The 22074-nt window shown below is 34.5% G+C and overlaps 1 protein-coding gene across 1 annotated transcript in view; it reads left to right on the forward strand.

Annotated features, from left to right (window-relative positions):
* Nucleotides 1–234: 234 nt before the first annotated feature.
* Nucleotides 235–22074, forward strand: part of LOC115883302 (protein vestigial) — an 86774-nt gene continuing 64934 nt past the window's right edge. Inside the window, exon 1 of the mRNA XM_030901645.1 lies at nt 235–591. Within this exon, the coding sequence (XP_030757505.1) occupies nt 439–591 (153 nt within the window). The 5' untranslated portion in view covers nt 235–438. The remainder of the gene's footprint in view (nt 592–22074) is intronic.

Here is a 22074-nt window from a genome sequence, read left to right on the forward strand (position 1 = left end):
CATAACCCTTTTCTAGCAATTATTCGATATAAAACCCTGCCTAGGCGGTCAGCATACCTCGACGGATGCCGTTCCGGCATTGGTCCGCCCGATTTCCAGCTCAAATCGGATTGGCCCCATCCCCAGGAATTTCCTAATCGGCCGTCGGAGGGCGTAGCGCCTGGTGGGGCGTCTTTTGGGAGGAGCCAGGACTCCGCGGGGCCGCCAACTTTTTATTCTTCGCCGGCGCTTCAGTCGATCGTCGCGCTGTTGGGTGCGGATTTTGACAGCGGTGGTAGTACTCCCGTCCTCGTTCGGGTCAATACAGGAAACTCAGACGTTCCGCTGGACAAGTGACTTGTCTGATGTTTCGCGAAACGTTTTTGCCGTTTTGGGTGAATCTAGTCGTCGGTTGTTGTTAATATATTTGGTGCGGTCCGTACGATCTGACATGTGTATATGTATATAATGAGTTGTTCTGAAGTTATGTACCAGGCGTATTATCCGTACTTGTACCAAAGGGCGGGGGCGGCGCCCCCCGTATCTGCTCATCCGGTGCCCAGAACTGGACCCTTCAGTTCGCCCTTTACCGCAGCGCATCAGTATGACAGGGTGAGTTTGAAAGACCCCTCAAATTTCAAAATAATTAATTTTCACTAACTGGCAATTTCTGTACCGCGCCTCTAAAGAACCTGGATTTGCCGGTGTTCTCGATACTTTCGGTACTAGCTAATTTTTGTTCAATGATGGCGCAGTTCATCAATCAGGACGCAAAGGATGGTTCTCACAAGTAAAATCGATAAAAAATTGAGTTTTTAATCAAAATAATATCAAATTATTAAGTAATCAGTCAGAGAAAATTAACATAAACACAAACATGAACATCATCATCATCATTTAGCTTATTCCGTCCACTTCTGAACGCAAAAGCCTCCCTCAACTCTAGCCATTACATTCTATTTTGTGCCATTTGAATCCAGTTTCCAACCACTCTCTTAATATCATCTGACCATCGACTAGGAGGTCGTCCTCTGCTTCTATAGGCCTCGTGTCTTGGTCTCCATTCCACAAGTCTCTTTATCCACCGTCCATCTGTTAACCTAGCCACATGTCCTGCCCAATTCCATTTAAGAAGTAACATGTTGGGAGTTGGAATCAGAGAGTTACACAAACATGAACACAAGCAAACAAAATATACAGGTAACTTAAAACAAGTAATAAGTAAGACACAAAAAAAAATAAAATATGACTTTCCTTATCACAGGCATTGTCCATAAATTTAATTCATTTCTTGCCTTCATGATGTTCTAGAACCTTCTACCTTCTAGATTCTTCTCCTCTAGACTTGTTCGTGCTTATTAATTCCTCTGCCAATACTTTTTCTAAACTTTTTCTGTACCCCATTGCTGCTGCTATTTTAATTACTTTTTTTTGTTTTAATTCTTTGCCTTTCATATATGCATTGTCCATATTTATAAAATCTTCATGATTTCTTTACAATATACTGCCCATTTTTTCTTCTCTTTTCTGTTTTTTTTTCGGCAGATGTGATGCTTTTATAAGGTTTTGGAGAGATGGAATCGTAACACTTTAGTTCATGACAAAAGTATCTTTATTAATATGTTCAAGAACAGGCATTGACTGATGATGAACATGTCATAGACTATGCTGAGTTTGCAATCGTTGCAACACATTTTCTATTGCAAATGCAACATATTATAAAATACTAACAATTATACTATTATATACAGGGTGGTCTACCATCCCCCATATTACAATATGAGAAAATTAACATGAACATTAACATGAACTTAAATGAACACAAGCGAAGGAAATAAACATAGGTAACTTAAAATTGACATCAAACAGCACAAGACATTTAACTAAATTTGAAAAAAGCCTTACATTTAATTTCGAGTCTCGGTTCTTTGACGGCTAAAAAGAGCCGGGAGTTCCAAGCACTTTCAAGACAAAACTATTTCATAGGTTTTATAATAATAAAGTTCTTTCAGTCAAATCAAATTTTAAAATTGAATTGACAACGAAATTTTTCACAAAATATGATTTCTTTTGTTTGGCTCTTGATGCGTTGTTCACATTAGCCATCATTTTTTGATTAAAAAATTTTAGTATCTATGTAAATACTAAAACTTTTCGGAGTAAATTTTGATGAAAAATGTTTGTCATTTTATCTAGCTTTATAATTTTCCTAAAATTTTACGTTCTATTGAAATGAGCGATAAATAATTTCCACTGCACCCATTGTCGTTTTTTTTCTTCTGTAAATGAAGAATAATTTTCCAATCCGAAGTTTCGGACTTTATAGATTATCACCAACTTTCTTAATTTAAATATGGACATAAATTTCCAATACAAGACTGATGACATTTTCATTTTTTTCAATGCCCTCTGTAGATAACAATAAAGTAAAACGTGATTAAAAGTCATAATCATTTGATTTTTTTGAAAAATTCGGCATTATTTAGTTTCCTTAAGTTCTATCATTACGGAACAAAAACTAAAAAATAACTTTTGTAATGATTATACATAAATAAATAAAGCTATTTTTAGTAAAACAATTAATAACTTTTATATCTAATGAAATTACAAAATTATCACTGGAGATATCGTCGCTCATATAATAATATTGCTTTTTAAACCTATATCGCTATTTATCGCTTTTCTTAGATTCAATTGTAATAATTATTATTGCAGATATTGTAATCTATTAAATAGCATTGTTAAAATCGAGCAGTGCTAATTATTAATCAAATAAACAATCATTATATCGATTAAATGAACAATAGTGTACTTTAAATTGAGATAAAACTTACTAACCGCAGAGGTAATGGTAACAATAAATATTAACAGATAATTCTACATCTAACAATAATAGAGACAGTATTACTTTTACCTATTTTTTCACATCATAAATTAAACCATTTCTTTTATAATAAAGTTCTTTGAGACTATATTGTTGCTGTTATAATATAATATTATGTATAATAGAGTTGTCACTATTTATAAATATCTGTGTATCATACTCTAACAGATTATGTAGATAACTATATTAATAAAACACGAAAATATGTCTCTACGTTTATTGATTTCGCAATTGTATGTATTAATACTGACAATAAAAATGGTGTAAAATCTTTGATTAAAAAAAACTAAAGGAAGGAATCTAATAATGTTTTTATAATCATGAGATAACAGTTTCGTTCGCCGTTTTCCTTGATACATTTGAATTTGAATTGAATTTTTGCAGATTTGTTGGACTTTTAGTACATCTTCTGTTATTTCTTGATTATTTTGTTTAATTTACAATCATTGCTTTCTTGCAAAGTGTACACACACTCTGAAAGAAATTATGCCAGGACTCGAGTCATTGAGTCTACACTAATTTATAATGTAAAACTTTTTAAATAAAATTAGAATTCCAGTGATAAACCGGAATTTAAGGGTATGCCCTAAGATTGTTACTGGGTCCTTTAAAAGCTAGACAAAAATATTATATTTTCCTTATTACGAACATTGGTAAACTTTAAAAAAAAACGAGTTAACTTAAAGCGAGTGGCGATAGTGTAAAAATTCCATTAGAGTAGAGGGTAGTTTCGCTCAAAACTTTTTTATTATAATGGATCCAGAAATTTCAACATAATGCTATAAAAAGCTAGGACTTTTTCTCAGTAAGAAAGATACTCTTCGTATAGTTCGAAACGGTTAACGATTTTCAGGATATTTCAGTGTAAACGTTATCAATTTTAGTATTAGCGAAATCATGAGATTAAGCAAATTTTGGATAGGTAACTAGTAGGAATTTGAATGGAGTGTATTGAAATTACTAACAATATAGTTACATATCAGATATATAAAATTTACAAAATATGTGCCATGTGAGCGCTGTGAGCTGAATAAGCTTTCAGGGTTTGTGACCTCCTCAAGAAGCATTTTAGGGCATGTGTTTATAGTAACTTTTTTTATACCAGTCCAATATTCTTGTTTGCGTCAGGTATATGAAGTGAAGCTGTCATGTTTCACATCCATATAAAACTATACTTTTAATAGAATGGTTTTTCTCATATGATATGTATTTGGATCATAATACTGAGTTTAGGCACCCGATGACTTTTTTACCTTTCGGTATTCTTTCCTCGATCTCGCTCTCTTTTCGCCCGGTATAATCTATCTTCCATTTCCGAGTTCCAAGGCAGGTGTATTTACTACATGTCCCTATCTCTATATTTCTATCCAGATGTAGAGTTTCTACTGCTTGGCCTATACATAAATACTTAGTCTTAGACGTATTTACCGACAACCCCCACTTTTCACACTCGTTCAAAAGTCTTGTTGTCATAAATTGTAGGTATTCTTTATCTTGGGCCACTACCACTTGATCATCTGCAAAGTGAAGGTTGTATAGAGTTGTTTCGTCGTTAAGTGGTATGCCGATTCCTCTGCACGATCTTCTCCATTTTTCTAGGGCTTCATTCAGATAGATCTTGAATAACATCGGCGATAGGCAGCAACCTTGTCGACTTTTTTTTTTTCATTTATATGGACCAGAGTGAATATATGGTCCTTACACGATCATCCCGTACGGAACCCTGCCTGTTTCTCTATTTCATACGGTGCATAATCCCTTTCGATTATATTTCGCAGTATCTTTCCATATAGTCTACTCATAGTACAGGGTGGCCCATCGAAAACGTTCCGCAAGGCATAACGGCCAGGATATATTTTTTTTAAAAAATCCAAAAACACGTCAATTTTGATTCTGAGGTGGACAACTTTTGCCCCAAAAATGATTGCAAAATCTTCAACCCTCTAAGCGGGGGTGTCATCCCCCAACTTTTTTCAAATGGGAAGGGGGGTCAAGTGGTACCGCAATGAAAAGGGCTTTTTATTCCCTATACTTTCCCGCTTCGTTTTTGAAAATCGGTCGAGTCATTGAGAAAATCTGAAGAATTGAAATTTGAAAAGTTTATTTAAATATTTATCAGAGTAAATGATAAGGAAAAATTCCTTCGACCAATTTGCTGTTTTTTCTTATTATTTCTATTTTAGATTAGACGTTTACGCATTTTTTCACTTGCCAAAAGGTTGAACGATCAGGTGCGGCAGTTGCTAGATAGCTGTTCTGTGACTTGTGCGTTGAAGTTCTCAATATCGTTAAACTGACCTACAATAGAATTTCCAAAAATACCAGCCCACACGTTCAATTTCTGAGGGTTTTGTATGTGCACCTCGTGAAAAACCCTGGGGTTATCCTCAGTCCAGTACCGACAGTTATGCCGATTAACTATACCAGTCAAAAAGAAAGTACACTCATCCGAAAAACACACATTAAATAGGAAATTATTATCATTCGCCCCTCGTACACTCACAGTTTCACAAAATTGCAAGCGATGATCAAAATCGTCTTCGTTGAGTTCTTGTACCAACTGAATTTTGTACGGGTGGAACTTGTATTTTTTTAATATTCTTTGGACACTTGTACGATTCACGCCGGCTAATTTTGCATTGGCTAATTTTCTTGTACTCAGCGTACTATCCATGGCAACTTGGCCCAATACGAATACCTCCATAGCTTCATTTACTACAGGGGTTTCCCTCTGCCTCTTTTTATTCATAACGGAACCAGTTTCGCGATTTTTTGCTACTAACTCGCGAACAATTTTGCCATTAAGGTGTTTTTCAGGATGGCATTCATTGAATATCTGCGGAACCCGATTGCTACATTCATTATTTTTAAAATAAAGTTCGATTATTTCCACTTTTTCTGCAAGTGAGTACACCATAATTGTTAAAAAGTTTAACGATATTGAGAAGAACTTCAACGCACAAGTCACAGAACAGCTATCTAGCAACCTGATCGTTCAACCTTGTGACAAGTGAAACAATGCGTAAACATCTAGAAATAATAAGAAAAATCCATTAGCGCTTATGACCAAAAAAAACTTTAAACATGAATAATCATTTCAATCATGCGAAAATTTGGTTTAAAAATAGATTTTTTTTTAATATAACTTTCATTTAACGAAAAACGAAGGCCTAAATGAAAAAAAGAAACAATTTAAAAGTTTCGCTTATGTCTTGACAAGGTATCAAAGTTAACCCCATATTTTTTGCTTTTAAACTAATAAAGATATATCAATAAACAATTAGCGATGTAATGGTTCTTGCGCGCGCTGGCCGACTGCCGCCGCTGCGCCGAAATTTCCTATCGCTTGTATATATGACGTCATGGTGTGGCAAATGTAGCATTTTAATTCGATTTGGGCTCCCTTATATAGGATAACAGAAACATTTTCAATGTTAAAATTACCCTGGCCGCTATGCCTTGCGGAACGTTTTCGATGGGCCACAAGCCATCTCTTTTTCCTTTTTTGTGGATTGATGTTATCCATGCTTCTTTCCAAGTTAGTGGTATTGGTTTATTGTTTATATACCTTATCATTAGTTCTTTCAGGTGTAGTATTATAATAGTGTAATTTATATGATCCGTTTTTTAATAGTTCTGATGGTAGTCCTACTGGTCCTGACACTTTTTTATTTTTCATGGATTTTAATGCTTTTCGTATGTCATCCTCGTCGATGGTTATGTTTCTTATTAAAAAATAAAATAAAATAAACTTCATTCTCTGGAAATAAAGTAGATTTCTTTACACATTACGTAATACAATACTATTATAGCATCATTGCCGCCGTTCCTTCTACAGCGAACTATTCGAAATGGCAGCAAAAACGTCGGAGCGCGCAAAAGATAGACCGCGACAAGAAACCCGTCGGGCACTAGGGAAATATTTCCTATCTTTCGGTGATTTTTTACCGACGATAGACGCGATGCCGCCGCCTTTCGGCCCGAATCGTACCGCATTCCGAGGACACCGCACCGTCGTAGTTTTTTTTTCCTTCGGCCGATCGATGGGGTTAGCTATCGAATTCGCGAACGTGAGAACGAACTTACCGATATTCAAATGAACCACGAACAAGTTTCAGTCAATATAACGCCCTTTTTCGGGGATCTGTTTTTATCTGCCGCCAATCTACAATAAACTTTTTTGCAAAAAATCAAACCATTTTACTCTGTTGCATTAATTTTGTTGAGAAACATAGGAAATGTACAATTTTAGAATCCTCTGTTCTAAAGAAGAGGAATAGCCTCTAGCTTCTCTGGTTATGTCTGGGTCACACTTATTCTAGTTATGTCTAGCCACAGTTACCATGGGATGGATGTAATGGAAACATGGACACTGAAGGCACTAATAATAAAAATCGAAGCCTTTGAGCTATGGATGTACAGACGTATGTAAAAAAACAGTAGACAACGCGAATTACAATTGAGAATTGGTCGTAAACTCCTGAAAATAATTACAACGCGCAAGACAGTATACCTTAATTATGTATCACGACACAATAAATACTTCCTTCTACAGGCAATTATGCAGAGAAGGCGCAAAAACCCAAGTACCATTTTTGGACACATTTTAGGTAATGTTTCTAATGATCGTGTTTGTTCCTTGACACAAAATGGTATGCCACCATGGCTTAATACCTTGGTATGCCACAAATAGGAAACATTTTCGAAACCTATGTATATATTTTATATGGTTTTATTACATGTGTTTCCAATGTGATGGCATTAGCCGTTTCCTGAAATGTTTTGATGCAGAATCAAAACTTTTAGAGGAAATATTTCGAAACATTTTCTGCAATTTGTGTCCTAGATGTTCCCTTTTTCAGCAGCCACTGTTTCTAAATGTGAAGAAACAAAACACCAAATTAAAATAGTCTGTCTGTGTTCTGTGTGTGGATTTCAAAATAAAAACAACCATCATCAATGTCAACCTCCACCATATTTTTTTGTCATAAAATCTTTGTTTTTAGGTTTTCTCGCACAAAAAATGTCTGGCAAAAGCAAATTCATCATTTAATTTAATAACGTACTTTCATATTTTGTGTCCCTTCAATATATCATTATTTGTATAGATTTAGAAGTATAGATTTTTATTTCTATATCATGTTTCTGAAAATAAAAATATAAAAATCAATGTAAGTAGAACGCGTTCTTATGAGTTTAAAAGGTCAACAGCGGATCAAACATATATTTTTAGTTAAAAACGCTATCGCTAGCCAACATGGCGGAATTTTAATATACCTATTATTTTATAAAATTGACATCAGTCTGGCACAAATCATTTACATTATGTCATATTTGGGTCTAAAAAGAGAGAAACTCGTGTTTCGAAAATGAATCGACAATAAATGAAAACCTTGTTTCTAAAATGTTTCGATTTAGTGCTATCTATGTAGAAATTTCGAACTAGTAACCTGTCAACAACGCTAATCAAAATCCCCCATAAAAATAATTAGAACATTTTTATTTACTTATTATAACACAATTAAAATATAGAGACATGCATTCCATTGTGGAAAAAGAAAAAAAGCGTTTGCTGGGTATCATTTTTCTTTGGTTTCCCGTTGAGTATGGGTACCCAAGCAGCATTTGGACGTCGGGTCAACGTTGTGTCACGCGACTAAACGTCGGGGCGCAACGTCCCGCGTCGGCACAACCTCGTGCCAACCCTAGTCTGTACTAGTTAGGGGAATAATTTTTAGGTCGAAACGACGTTGGGATACCTACGTTGGCTAGCAGCCTAATTTAGTAAAACGGCAACGTCGTTTAAAATCCTAATTCACAGAAATACAAAACTATAATAATATGGCGTCTAAGTCGCGTTCTACCTAAATTGGGATAATTATAGTAAAAATATTATTTTTATGATTTAGTTAGAGACATATGCCAGATGGCAGTAAAGGAAAACAAAACAAAAGTATTTAAGTGTGGAGGATGTTTGAAGATCATAATTATTGAAACACGTTAACCAACTCTGTAACTCGTTACCCAAAGCAAAAAAGTTAAACGCAAACAACTGTATTGATAAATATCTTGTTTCTACTTTGAAAAATACTAATGAGTCTTAAAATTAAAAAGTTTTAAAAAATTTCTTGAATTTTTTTTTAGTAAAATGAGAGTTTTATTCGCAGTCGAAAAAAAAATTGTTTCCGCGTGTTGTTTAGGGTCAAATATTTCAAGTTAATGTATTCAAAAAGCAGGTCGCAAGATTGCCTAATTTAGTCATCCTAGAGTCTAGCTTGTGTCGCCCTCTATATCCTAAATAAACGAGGGAGTGGATAAAGTATCGGTAATATATCGATGTATATTTAAATTTAGTTTTATATGTGCCTTTCTTACGTCCAATTTTAATTAAGTTAAAAAAAAAACACCACTGAACTCTCTGACTGAACAGAACAATGAAGTGAAAATTTAAGATTTAAGGTTATGGTTCAATACAGTTGCAAAAAGGTAGTGGCTCGACGTCTTACCAACGTAAGAATAAGGAAATCTAAACAACGTTGGAATTAGTAAAACAGACGACGCGCGACGTTTGCATAACGTTGGAATAGGTCCTGAAAGTGATGTCGGAAAAATCTTTGTTGCCCAATATTGTAACTACGTTGTCCGAATCACCTAAAGATCACTTAAGCAAAAAAGGTTACAAGACAACGGTTATTCGACGTCGCAGAAGCTTTTACTTAGTTGTAGAACTAGTTCAACGTCGGCACAACGTTACAACAACGTTTACATTTATTTTAATACCCAAGGTACGGAGCTAACTATTTTTTGTAACTAATCCATCGTTGTGTTTAGTAAACATGTGGTCGCAAGTCGTGAAAATGCTACTTGGGTAGTGGCTGTTATTACATTTATTCCTAAAACAAATCATCTCTGTAATACGTATAATAAATAATTATAAAATCGCATAAGAAAAATATCTGTGTTTGTACTCACCATATCCTTCCTTCTGATTTTTTAATTATAGTACTATAAAAACTTGAAGGATGCTTAAATGCAAAAACTGAAGAACAAAATCCAATCAATAAAGTAAGGTTGTATTTCTCATATTTGACAGAATATCAAATAAATTATGGAAACATTTCAGACACAAAACGGGTACGAAATCTGTAAAGGTGAGCCTCATCTGTTTTTCGAAAAATTTGTGACACTAATATCTTTATTGTTATAGCTTATGTAGCGAAACCATATTTTGGTAAAATGTTTCGAAAGAAAAAGCGATTTATGTTACGAAACATATGTATCAAAAATGTGACGAAACTGTTTTGCAATGTTTAATAGCAGAGATATTGTTTCGATTTTGTGTCTAAAAATGCTACTTAGGAATTTGAATGAAGTTCTTTTAGTTACTATTTCTTACTGTTAATTAAAATATATTTAAAATATATTCCAAATTTAAAATATATCTCCAAAGTAAAAGAAAAGTCAAAGAAATCTTAAAAGACAGAAGCAAATTTTGTACTAGAAATTTGGAGATACATTTATTTTAAGTTCCTTACATATTTTACTCCTGCCTCTACTACCTTTACGACTATATTCGATACCAAACACTTCTTGTTAACTACCACATTTAAAACATTTTTTTCTTTGTTTAATTTATACTCTCGTTGGCCTCTACCGTCCCCACATTATCGGTCAGCTCGGTCCATCTAATTAAATCTATCGCCCGGCTCGGTATCCCGTGAGAAAAGAAATCACCGAGAGATCAGATCGGTATCGCGGCTGAAATATTGTGGTTAAAACGATGCGGTGACACATGTTTTCGGGGTCGGCCGCTATACCGGCCGTTGGAAATTAAAGATTAAAGATGCACGGTTATTGTTTTAGGCCGAGTCCGAGCTTACGTTTCAAACGTTATTTATTGTATTTGAGATGCTGCGGCTTGTCGCTCAGCTCGTTTCTTTTTAGTTATATAGAGATTACGGTTTGAGATTGTGCGCACGGAAAGTTGCTTGGTATAACACATTTCTCGAATTAACTTCGGTTGAATTTCTTTCAGCTTAACAAGGTGATTACGTAAAATACTACAGGTTGGTTTATATTTACATACAGTCCACTTGCATTGCCGACATAGCCCATGTAAATTTAGAAATATTCTACAGGCGTTCAAATAAAAACACATATTCATAACACTATATTAGTTTTGAATGTTTTTTTAATAAAATAAGATGGAAGTATTTTTTTTTCGCTATATACATTATCATAAAACAATGATATAATTTAAACAAATATTATGTTTGTATTAATAGTTTACCACAATAAATATCCTGTATTTCTTTAATATGAATTAATAATAATTTCGTCATTACTCGTATGTGTATGATTTACCATTCTTTGTCAAACAATATTGCTCTTACTTGTTAGCTTCAGCGAGTGTATTTTCTTAACAATCCTAAACCAACCAACCCAAGATAAAAAAATTCTCTAGAAGAACATTATTTGTTCGTAAACTTACTACAGAAATACATAACGTCGACATTTTACATGTTTCTTAACAGCAAAATAAAAACACTAAATCACCACAATACACCAAAACACTTTTACTTTTACACTGGACGCGCGTTTCGCTAACCATGTTAGCATCATCAGCAGATGATTATAAACTAAAGTACAATCTACAAGTTGAGCATTTATATACTCGCCCAGTGGGCACCGAGTGAGCGTGGCAAAAATAACATTGCATGAAGGTGAAATTTTGGTCTTCTTTGATGTATCTTCGTTGTTCCCAAGTGTTCCAATTCCACATACTTTAGACTACTTGAAGGAATTACTGAACGCAAATGGTCTCGACAACAAAACTGTGACTGAATATATTGAGCTTACATCGTTATGTATGAAACAAAATTGTTTTCAATTTAATAAAAACTTTTTTGAACAGCGGGAAGGTACAGCAATGGGTAATCCATTGTCTCCATTTTTGGCTAATTTATTCATGAGCAGGTTTGAAGTGGAGGCTAAGAATCAGTTTGAGTATTTTCCAAGAGTATGGTTTAGGTATGTGGATGATTTTTTGCTGTTTTGACACACATTCAGACACCATAGATAATTTTATTTCTAAGTTAAATAATCGTTTTCCTTCCGTTAAATTTACGCATGAAATTGAGAACACGACAGATTACCATTTCTAGATGTATTAGTTATTAGAAATACTAATAATTGCCTGGAATTTGATATCTATAGGAAAAATACAACCACACGCAGATATATTCCTAATGAATCACATCATAGTGTTGAACATAAAATGGCTAGTTTAAATTTCTTAGTTCATATATTACTTAGTTTCCCACTTTCCAACGAAAGATATGAAATAGAAAGAGATTATATTAGGAATGTAGCTGAGTGTAATGGATATTCTCCTTCATTAGTTGATAAATTAATTAGAAAACGTAGGTATAGGTTAATGATTTCTGAAAATTCGACTTTTCAAGTGGGGAAAGATACGTCTAAATATTTTTCGATACCGTTTGATAGAGAGTTATTCCGTGGTCTAAAAGGAATTTTTAAGAATGTCAATTATAAACTTGTGTATAGTGCTAATAATAAATTACAACAATTATTAGGTAATCCAAAGGATAAAACACCTCCACTGGAAAGGTCGGGTATTTATGAAATTTCTTGTAAAGATTGTAATCAGAAATATGTTGGGCAAACCAGAAGATCAATATTAACTAGATTTAAAGAACATTTAGCTCAGATAAGATATGGTAGACCGGATAAATCTTGCGTTGCCGAACATATTGTTGATAAAGAACATTGTATAGATCTTAATAATTTAAAATTAATTAAACAAGTCTCAAATTACAGGCAATTAGATTCATATGAAAGCATCAGAATTAATAAATGTAAAGATAGTATGAACAGAGACAACGGTCCAATTCCTTCAAGTTCTTTGTTCCTACTACTCTAGTAGCGGAAATCTAACTGTTACGCTCAGTTGGCTCTGACCCGGTTGGCTAGATTTTGCCACGCCCACTCGGTGCCCACTGGGCGAGTATATAAATGCTCAACTTGTAGATTGTACTTTAGTTTATAATCATCTGCTGATGATGCCAACATGGTTAGCGAAACGCGCGTCCAGTGTAAAAGTAAAAGTGTTTTGGTGTATTGTTGTGATTTAGTGTTTTTATTTTGCTGTTTAACACCAAAGGTTCCAACCCTCAACTGTAATCTATGTTTCTTAACAACTGCTGCAAGAACAATTTGTAACAGTTTATCGTTTTAAATACGCCATTCCAAAATAATAATCGCGAACCCTACATATCTGTTGTGTCTTTCTTTCTTGGTTATAACTCATCATACAGTCCTAGGGCCCTGCCAAAAGATGGTTTTACAGCGAATAGTTCTCCATCTCCGATATCAGTTTTGCCAAAGTTTATGGCACTGTTGGTTGTCGTCTCGGCGCACTGAGTGTTGATGTGTTCTGATGTTTCCCCATTCTCTCCACAAAATCTGCATTCGTTTTTTTTCTTAGTTTCGAAAGGAAAAAAAATAATATTGCCTTTTGTAAATGCAGTATCTTTACTGTATAATTTTAGGATAGAGTTTTGCTGAGTTTGCCCAAATTAACCTGAATTATTCATATTTAGCATTTTCCTGGCATGTTGTTTTTTCTCCTCACACTCCAACATGGTTTCTGGAGGAATATAGTATAGGGATTTTTTTTTCAAACAACGGTACTGAGTTTCACATTTTACGGGCCCTGTATAGACCTCCATGTTTTTCCCGTGAGAATTTAAAGCCTCCAGTGTTTTTTTTTAGGAATGCCTAGTTAGCATTCACCTATAGTATAAACGTGGCTATGTTCAATTTTTTCAGCCTGTTTGTGTTTTGCGTTTTGTGGTAGATAGGTGTAGAGCCTTAATACCATATCCTGCGTTTTTTTATAAGGTCCGATTAAATTTATATCTCCGTAACTAAAGTTTCAAAAAAGTCATACTATACCTACAAATTCATTTACCCACTAGTAGGTATAAAATACATTTTTGATAAACTCTGTTTCAAATAGTTTCTGAAAAAAAATATATATATTTTTAAAAGGTTCGATTAAATTTATATCTCCGAAACTAAAGTTTCAAAAAAGTCATACTATATCTACAAATTCATTTACCCACTAGTAGTTATAAAATACATTTTTGATAAACTCTGCCTCAAATAGTTTCTGAACAAAAAATATTTTTTTTAAAAGGTCTGATTAAATTTATATCTCCGGAACTAAAGTTTCAAAAAAAGTCGTACTATATCTACAAATTCATTTACCCACTAGTAGTTATAAAATACATTTTTGATAAACTCTGCCTCAAATAGTTTCGGAAAAAAAATTATTTTTAAAGGTCCGATTAAATTTATATCTCCGAAACTAAAGTTTCAAAAAAAGTTATACTATACTACAAATTCATTTACCCAGTAGTAGTTATAGACGTAAGTAGTAGATAGTTTGCTGGGGTCAGAACATCACAACAGATAAGTCGTTTTCCAAGCAGAAACCAACTAAAGGCGGAACTGAGGATCCTGGAAGACTCCATCCGTAACCTGGAATGGAAGTCCTTCAACGATCTAAAACACTCGAAAAAATTCCTCAGAACTTAGGACCGAAAAAAATAAAAGATTTTCCTTGATTTAAGTAAAAACAATCTTCGGATTGTCACGGGGTTTCTATCAGAACACTGTCTCCTCAACGAACACCTCAGTAGGCTGAAGCTGAGGAACAACGGCGAATGCAGATTCTGTGGGGAAAATGGGGAAACACCAGAACACCTTATAACGCAGTGCACCGAGACGATGACCGTTCGTACCATGAGAGCTGGCCTCTGTGAAGCCGTCTCTACTGGCTGTTGTTAAAGCCCTGAGACTGTATGATGAGTTATAACTCGTTATAACTCAAGAAAGGGGAATGCAATAGATCTGTAAGGTCGCGGTGATTAACTCCCCTCCTAAATACTCTACATTCTACAATAGATAAACCAACCTTAAGTGTTAATTTATCGATAACATATTTTACCGTAGCATTAAGTCTTAAATCAGCTTTCGTATATAGTATTTTTTTATATTAGTCAAACGAACCAATGACTGGCTCTATTGATGAAAAGCTGCCGATGCCGTACTCAATGGATAATATAGTTTTTTAATTAATCATTTTTTAATTGCCAAAATACGTTATAATGTCAATGCTTAACATGCATGCATATAAATTTCAATACACATACAAGTAGACACATATAGTATCGTAATAGAAATAAATAAATAAATCCTTTTATTCCGACTTTATATCATAATTAACCGTTTTTAATTTTCTTCGAGTCGCATTTCCTTTTCTTGCGTTATTAAATCGCGTAAAATTGCCATTAAACGCACCTTCCAGTGACATTCTGTGCCGCATTTTTTCCGCGGGCTAAATTGCCTCGGTAATAACCCACTCATGGATCGTTTGCCATCTTATTAAAGCGATTTCTTTAGCTGTCCGTCCATTACGAACATGCGGTAACAGACTGGCTGTGTAAAGGCAAGACCGATTTTTTGCCGAACGCTGTGTCGCAGTAATAGAGATTTATAGGGAAATTTTCATAATTGGCTCGATATCGATTGGATGTTTTTTTGTCGTTTAGTTGTTTGTTATATTGAATGAGGTTTTGTGTGTTCTTGTGTTAATTATTAGAGCAAATCTTAGCGAAGATAGCGAAACGAGAAATTGTCATCATTTATCGGGATCAAAACATTAGCAAATCGACAATTTATCGCACAATCAAAGAATATGAAGAAGGGATACCATGTGTAAATTTGCCTAAATCCGGTCGGCCGCGGGTTTTGAATAGAAATGGGCAAAAGTAACCGGTTTTTTGAATAACCGGTATTTTCCTCTAAAATAACCGGTTATTTAAAGGTAGTTTTTTTTTCACCAGTTAACCTAATAACCTTGCATTACGTTCAATAACCTATAGTCGGTTATTTTTTAAAAAATCGTACTTGTTTAAAACAAGTAACAATTAAATATTAGCTGTTTGAATCGTAAATTTCGAAGAAGCGAACGGCACGGATCTTCCAGATATTACGACGATAACGAGAGATCCCGCTCCCGCTCCCAAAACGAAAATATATGACATCAAACATCAAATGTCAAAATTAAATCAGGCATCAGGCCAACCCTGATGCTAATAATCAAAACAACGGCCGAATGGCCCTGACAGGTCAGGCCGTAAAACAAAGTACTAATGGCATAGACTACTACTAGCCACCAGCTAGCCAAGTGATACGAACCTAACTTCAAATAGATTCTCTAAATTCTGTATTTAAATTTTAACCGACTTTAACGGATTTTCAACGGTTCTTCAAAAGTTTTCCATGGTTTCGCCCAGTTTCACCCACGTTTCACCGTAAATATATTTTATTTGTAGTTTGAAGTCTCTCTTGAAGCTTAGACTAAAGAATACAAAATTGAAGTTCAAGTAATGAATGAAGATAATCTTTCATTATCTATTCATTCAGTCTCCTTATTTTTCTTTGGCATTTGATTAAAATAACTTGGTTGTAGATTGTAGAACTTGTGAGTTGTGTGGTTTATTTGAACGTTAAGTAATTACTAGTTTTAATATCATATCCATGTCTACTCAAAAAAGTGAGGTTAACATTTTTATTTAAATTCATTTTGTACATATACATACTTACATTGCTACAATCTCTATTTAATCATGCGATTTAACTAAGTTTATTATCTAAATTTGAAGTAGACCTATGAGTGTAGAGGTAAGTAAACCTATAGGAAAACTAAATATTTAGTTTTGCTAGGTTAGGTTATTTGAATAACCGGTTAATTTGTGTCGGTTAATTTTGTCAATTTATTATTTTTTAAAGATAATTCCGGTTAATCTATAACCGGTTTTTTACCAATAACCGCCCATCTCTAGTTTTGAACCAAATAAGAGAAGGAAGACTAATTGAAGCAACAAAATACAAAATTTCACAGCGAAAACTGATCAGGAGATTTAATATTGGAAAGACTACGGTGTTTAGAACCCTATCAAGTAACAATATTGTCTTCCGAATAAGGAGGAAAGCTCCAAAATATACAGAGGCCCAGCTAGAGAGAATTCCGAGATGTTGCCGCGTGCTGAGGAGAGTGCATTGCGTCAACAAGTTGATCGTGATGGACGATGAGAAATATTTCACATTGTCCAACTCTGAGATGAAGGGAAGTGATGGGTTGGTTCTACACGGACAATTATGAGAATGTCTCTGATGATGTGATATTAAAAAGTAAGAAAAAGTATGAGGACAAAATTTTGGTATGGTGTGCCATTTCTGAGGCTGGCTTCATCTCACATCCTTACATTGGCTTTGTACGGGGTGAAGCCTTAAATGCAGAGATTTATATCGAGAATTGTCTCCCTAAACTTCTTCAGTTTTTGAATACGCATCAATGTGGATGACGAAATAATATTTTGGCCGGATCTCGCTTCATGCCATTACGCGAGAATCACAAGGGACTGGTATGAAGCGAATAACATCAACTTTGAGAGTTCTGGGCAATATTGAGTCGGAAAGTCTACAATAACGGGTGGGAAGCACAAAACGAAGAACAACTGCGACGCCGTATATTCAGAAAAAGTAGAGAAATCGACGCCGAAGTTGTCCAAAGGATGATGCAACGCGTCAGGGGAATTCTTAGGCAAATCAAAAATAACGGTCCCTTGTCCACTGTTTGAATTTTATTTTATAATTAGGATAGTAAACATAGGTTGTTTAAAAATATGATAAAAATATAAAACTATTTTTATAAGAGTTGTCAGTTTCTGAATTTTTTCCCAAAACTTTAGGACCATACGTTATACCTCGGCTCCCTGATATCAAACAGAGGAGAATGTGATGCAGAAATTAGTGATGGGCAAAACTGTTATTTTTAGATAACAGTTGAAACTGTTATAGTTATTTATAAAAAACAGCTTAAAATAACAGCGTAAAAATAACAGGTTTCTTTATTTTATTGCTAAATATCTGAAAGAATATGAGGCGGTCACCGCCAGGCGTATTAACGCAGTTGCAACAATGACGTGCTCGGTGGTAGTATTTCCAGGGTGTCATAACATTTCTAAATATCGATTGTTATCTAAAATACCTCTCTAAAAACGGGGGTTGTTTACAAATAAGCGCTGTTTACAAATTGCGATATAAAAAAGCCAAAATGCCGCCACTCGTCTATATCTATAAATTCCGATCTACCTACGCCCTACCCCTCGATCCGCGTAGATTCTGAATTGCGTAGCAGTGTACAGGGTGCATCTCACTCGACGGGCGAGAAGCTCTTCGTTATGATTTTACCATTTGCGGTCAAAAAATAGCAATATAAGAAAATGTGTAGTATATTCTTCATAAGTAAACCAACTACACACTAGAGTTCGAATTAATTTTACACTTAAACTAGCATGTACAGTTTGACAAATATAGGAAGAGACTTGGGGATAGCACCGGTCGCGCACACGATAGAGAGAGAACGCATTCGGCGGAAGAGAGATGCAGTTACGCTACGAAAAATCTGATTGAAGCAAATTTGTGGGATGTCCACTGCGCATCGGGGGGCGTCTCTTATTTTATATTTCTCACGTCTCTAGCTATACTTGTTAAGTTGTACCCGCGACTTCGTTCGCATCGAATTATTAATTTGTAATGGTGATGATAAAGCAAAGCAAGAATTTCCATTAACATACAAACTGGATAAAATTTTCTCACATTTGCCAAAAATATGCTTTAAACGTCGAGCAGTTTAAGCAGAATCGTGGTTAATCAATTACTCAACTTTTTGGAACACCCTGTATTATTTTTTAAAAAATTTCAAAATATGTAAAAAAACAAAATAAATTATGCGTGTCCAATCGTTTTCCCGAAAGACTAACCGTTTTTTAAATAATAAATATTGTAATATTTGAGGGGCGTTTTCACCCTCTTGGAATTTGAGATTCGAGAAACCCCTCCTTATCGCACCTCTACACCCCACAGTCAATCCGTTTACCAAAAATCAGCTTTAAACGTCAAGCAGTTTAAGCAGAATAGTGATTACTCAGTGGTCATATTTTATGAAACACCCTGTATATATTTTGTAAAAATCTCAAAATATGTAAAACAACAAAATAAAATATACGTGTTTAAGAGTTTTTTCGAAAAACTCACCAGTTTTTAAATAAAAAATATTCTAATATTTGAGGGTGGTTTCACCCCCTTAGAATTTGAGTTTCGAAAAATCCCTTCTTATCGCACCTCTACACCCTAAAGTCAATCCGTTTTCCAAAAATCAGCTTTTTACGTCAAGGGCTTTAAGCAGGATCGTGATTAATCAATGACCAGATTTTTCAAAACACCCTGTATACATTTTTAAAAAATCTTAAAATATTATTCTGAAAATTTTTCAGAATAAATAAATACTTAAATATTGAAACTTAATAACAAAGTATTGAAACATACAGCGCCATAATATCTCGACCTCCGCCCGTTATGCTCGTAACAGGTTGAAAAACAATATGTATCTAAAACAACTGATGCGTTATTCTCCAACCTGTTTCAAACCTCCGATTATCTCGAACGCCGTTCTGTTATGCTCGTAACAGGTAAAAAAACAACATAGCTAAAACAACTGATGCGTTATTCTCCAACCCGTTGCGAGCCTCCATCGACAATCGACCGATGCAGCAGCGCTCCTTTCCCACTCCTGTTATCTCGACAGCCAGGCGTTATGCCCGCAACTGTTTCAAAAAAGCTGCTTCTTTTATATCCTATTATTTTTAAGCTGTTGTCAGCCCAACACGACGCGCCGCGCCGTAGCGCATACCCCACTCCGTTGTCCGTTGTATCTCGCCGCCTGTATCGATGGTTGTCGAAATAATAGGTTTTCCATCCATACTAGTTGTTTTTTGGAATTGCTTCGAGCAGCATCGAATTTCGTGGCCGGTGCAGAGCGCAGACTTCGTTTCACGAACACTCGATCTCTGCGTGTCGTTATTTTATATCTGTTATTTTTTAAAAGCAATAACGGTTGCGTTATGTTATTTCTAAATAATTGTTATAAAATAACAGATAGTTAAATAACAACCCATCACTAGCAGAAATCAAGAGAAGACTGTGTATAGCACGTAATTCCAGGACCAAATTCAATAAAATATGGAAAGATTCAGCCATTTCAATTAGCAACAAACTCAGACTACTAAGAGCCCTAATTTTCGTCATTGCCACTTATGCCTCAGAGACCTGCACACTGAAGTTGGCAATGAGACGTAAAATCGATGCTTTTGAAATGTGGTGTTATAGACGGATGCTGCGAATACCGTACACAGCTCACCGTACAAACATTTCAATTCTCGAACAACTGAATATCGAATCTAGACTGTCGGACCAAATGAAAACGATAATACGTAAACAGTACTGCTGCGCAAGACAGAACAACATGGAGAGACACAATAAATGCGATATCATAATGCTATCATACTCTTATAGAGTAATAGGAAGGAGGAGGAGGAGGATTTAGCATACGCAGACCTTTAAAAAACCTATTTACGGCTTCGTTGTAAAATCAACAGGGGACCCAATATTTAGACAGTTCAAAATTTGCATGGGATTTACCGGTACATGACAAGCTCAATTTTGTTCCATAAATGGCATATTATTCCAATTTCTCTCGAAAGCCGAAACCTCACGCATTCAAACACTGATACAATGATTTTTCGTTTCCATTTCTAGATACACGACGTTTTTCACGAGGTCTAATTAATCACCCAAATTTAAATATTTCACATTTTCCTCATTTCACAATTAATATGGAAGGTTGTCCTATTATAATATGGTGTAAAATGTAATTATATTAATAACTATCCCATGTAAAGTATTTCTTTAATGTGTGTTATTTATATGTCTCATTAAATTCAATATTGGAATTTCTTGTTGAATAAATTTTCAATTATTTATCTTTAGGCATATTTGTTTTTTTATTTTATTTAATTCAATATATTAGTTTATACGTTTTAAGATATATTGATCATAAATGGTTAGAGTAAGTTAATTAGATGTGAACAACATTAGTTTTATTTTATAATGATATTGTTTTTATATAAATGTAAGAAATTGTTAATAGTATGTGGTTTTTATCTAATAATTGTATTGATTTAAAATACAGTAAGTAGCAGTTAATAAGTGCAAATATATAAAAATAATAAACAAGAATTTTTGATTCTATGAGAATTTTCATATACATTAGGGTGAGCTAAACAAACTAACTTATCGAATTTCTGGGTTAAAATGAACCTAATAACCGAGAAAAAAATATCGGGTAGGGTGTCGGTAAACATTCAATGTTTGAATGTTGAAAGAGCCGACTTGGGAATGCATTGTCGCCATTTTTGTTGACGGTTCGAAGGGATTTAGTTAAAAATCCGGATAATTATTAATTCTAAAAACCCCTTTCGCGATGCATACATAGAATACAGGACAAACAGAAAATGGAAGGGTCCATGTTGGGAGTTACATTTAGAGATAAAATACCGAATCATACCATACGAAATCGAACAGGAGTAAGAGACTTAGGCAGGACATGTGGCTTGGATAACAGATGGACGGTGGACAAAGAGACTTGTGGAATGGAGACCAAGACACGAGGCCTATATAAGTAGAAGATGACCTCCTAGACGATGGACAGATGATATTAAGAGAGTGGCTGGAAACTGGATTCAAGTGGCACAAAATAGAAAGAAATGGCTAGAGTTAAGGGAGGCCTTTGTTCAGCAGTGGACGGAATAGGCTAATGATGATGATGATGATTCATATAAAAATATATATTCTTAAATCAAATCCTCCAATTTAATAGTTTGTTAGTAAGAAGTTTCACTTCAAATATGCGCACATAGTGCACCCACAATTTTTTTTGTAAAACTAATTAAAAAAATTAATCGTGTAACTAGATTGTCAGTAGATTTTTTTTGCCATAAACAGATTTACCTAACCAGTAAAAAATGCTGATCGTTTCAGTGCTTCTGTATCTTTCAATACATTTAACATAAAACGGAGACGCTTGCTATCAGTAATTTTACTAATATAACTCAAAACTGTACTTGGAGTGATGTATCAAAAAATAAATGACATTAATAAGTTTAAATTTGCCTACTTATTTGGAAGAAATATAATTATACCTCATTAATGTAATAGGT

Source organism: Sitophilus oryzae, unplaced genomic scaffold (assembly GCF_002938485.1).
Source record: "Sitophilus oryzae breed Bouriz unplaced genomic scaffold, Soryzae_2.0 scaffold_1869_pilon_pilon, whole genome shotgun sequence".
In the NCBI taxonomy this organism is placed as follows: Eukaryota; Metazoa; Arthropoda; class Insecta; order Coleoptera; family Curculionidae; genus Sitophilus; species Sitophilus oryzae.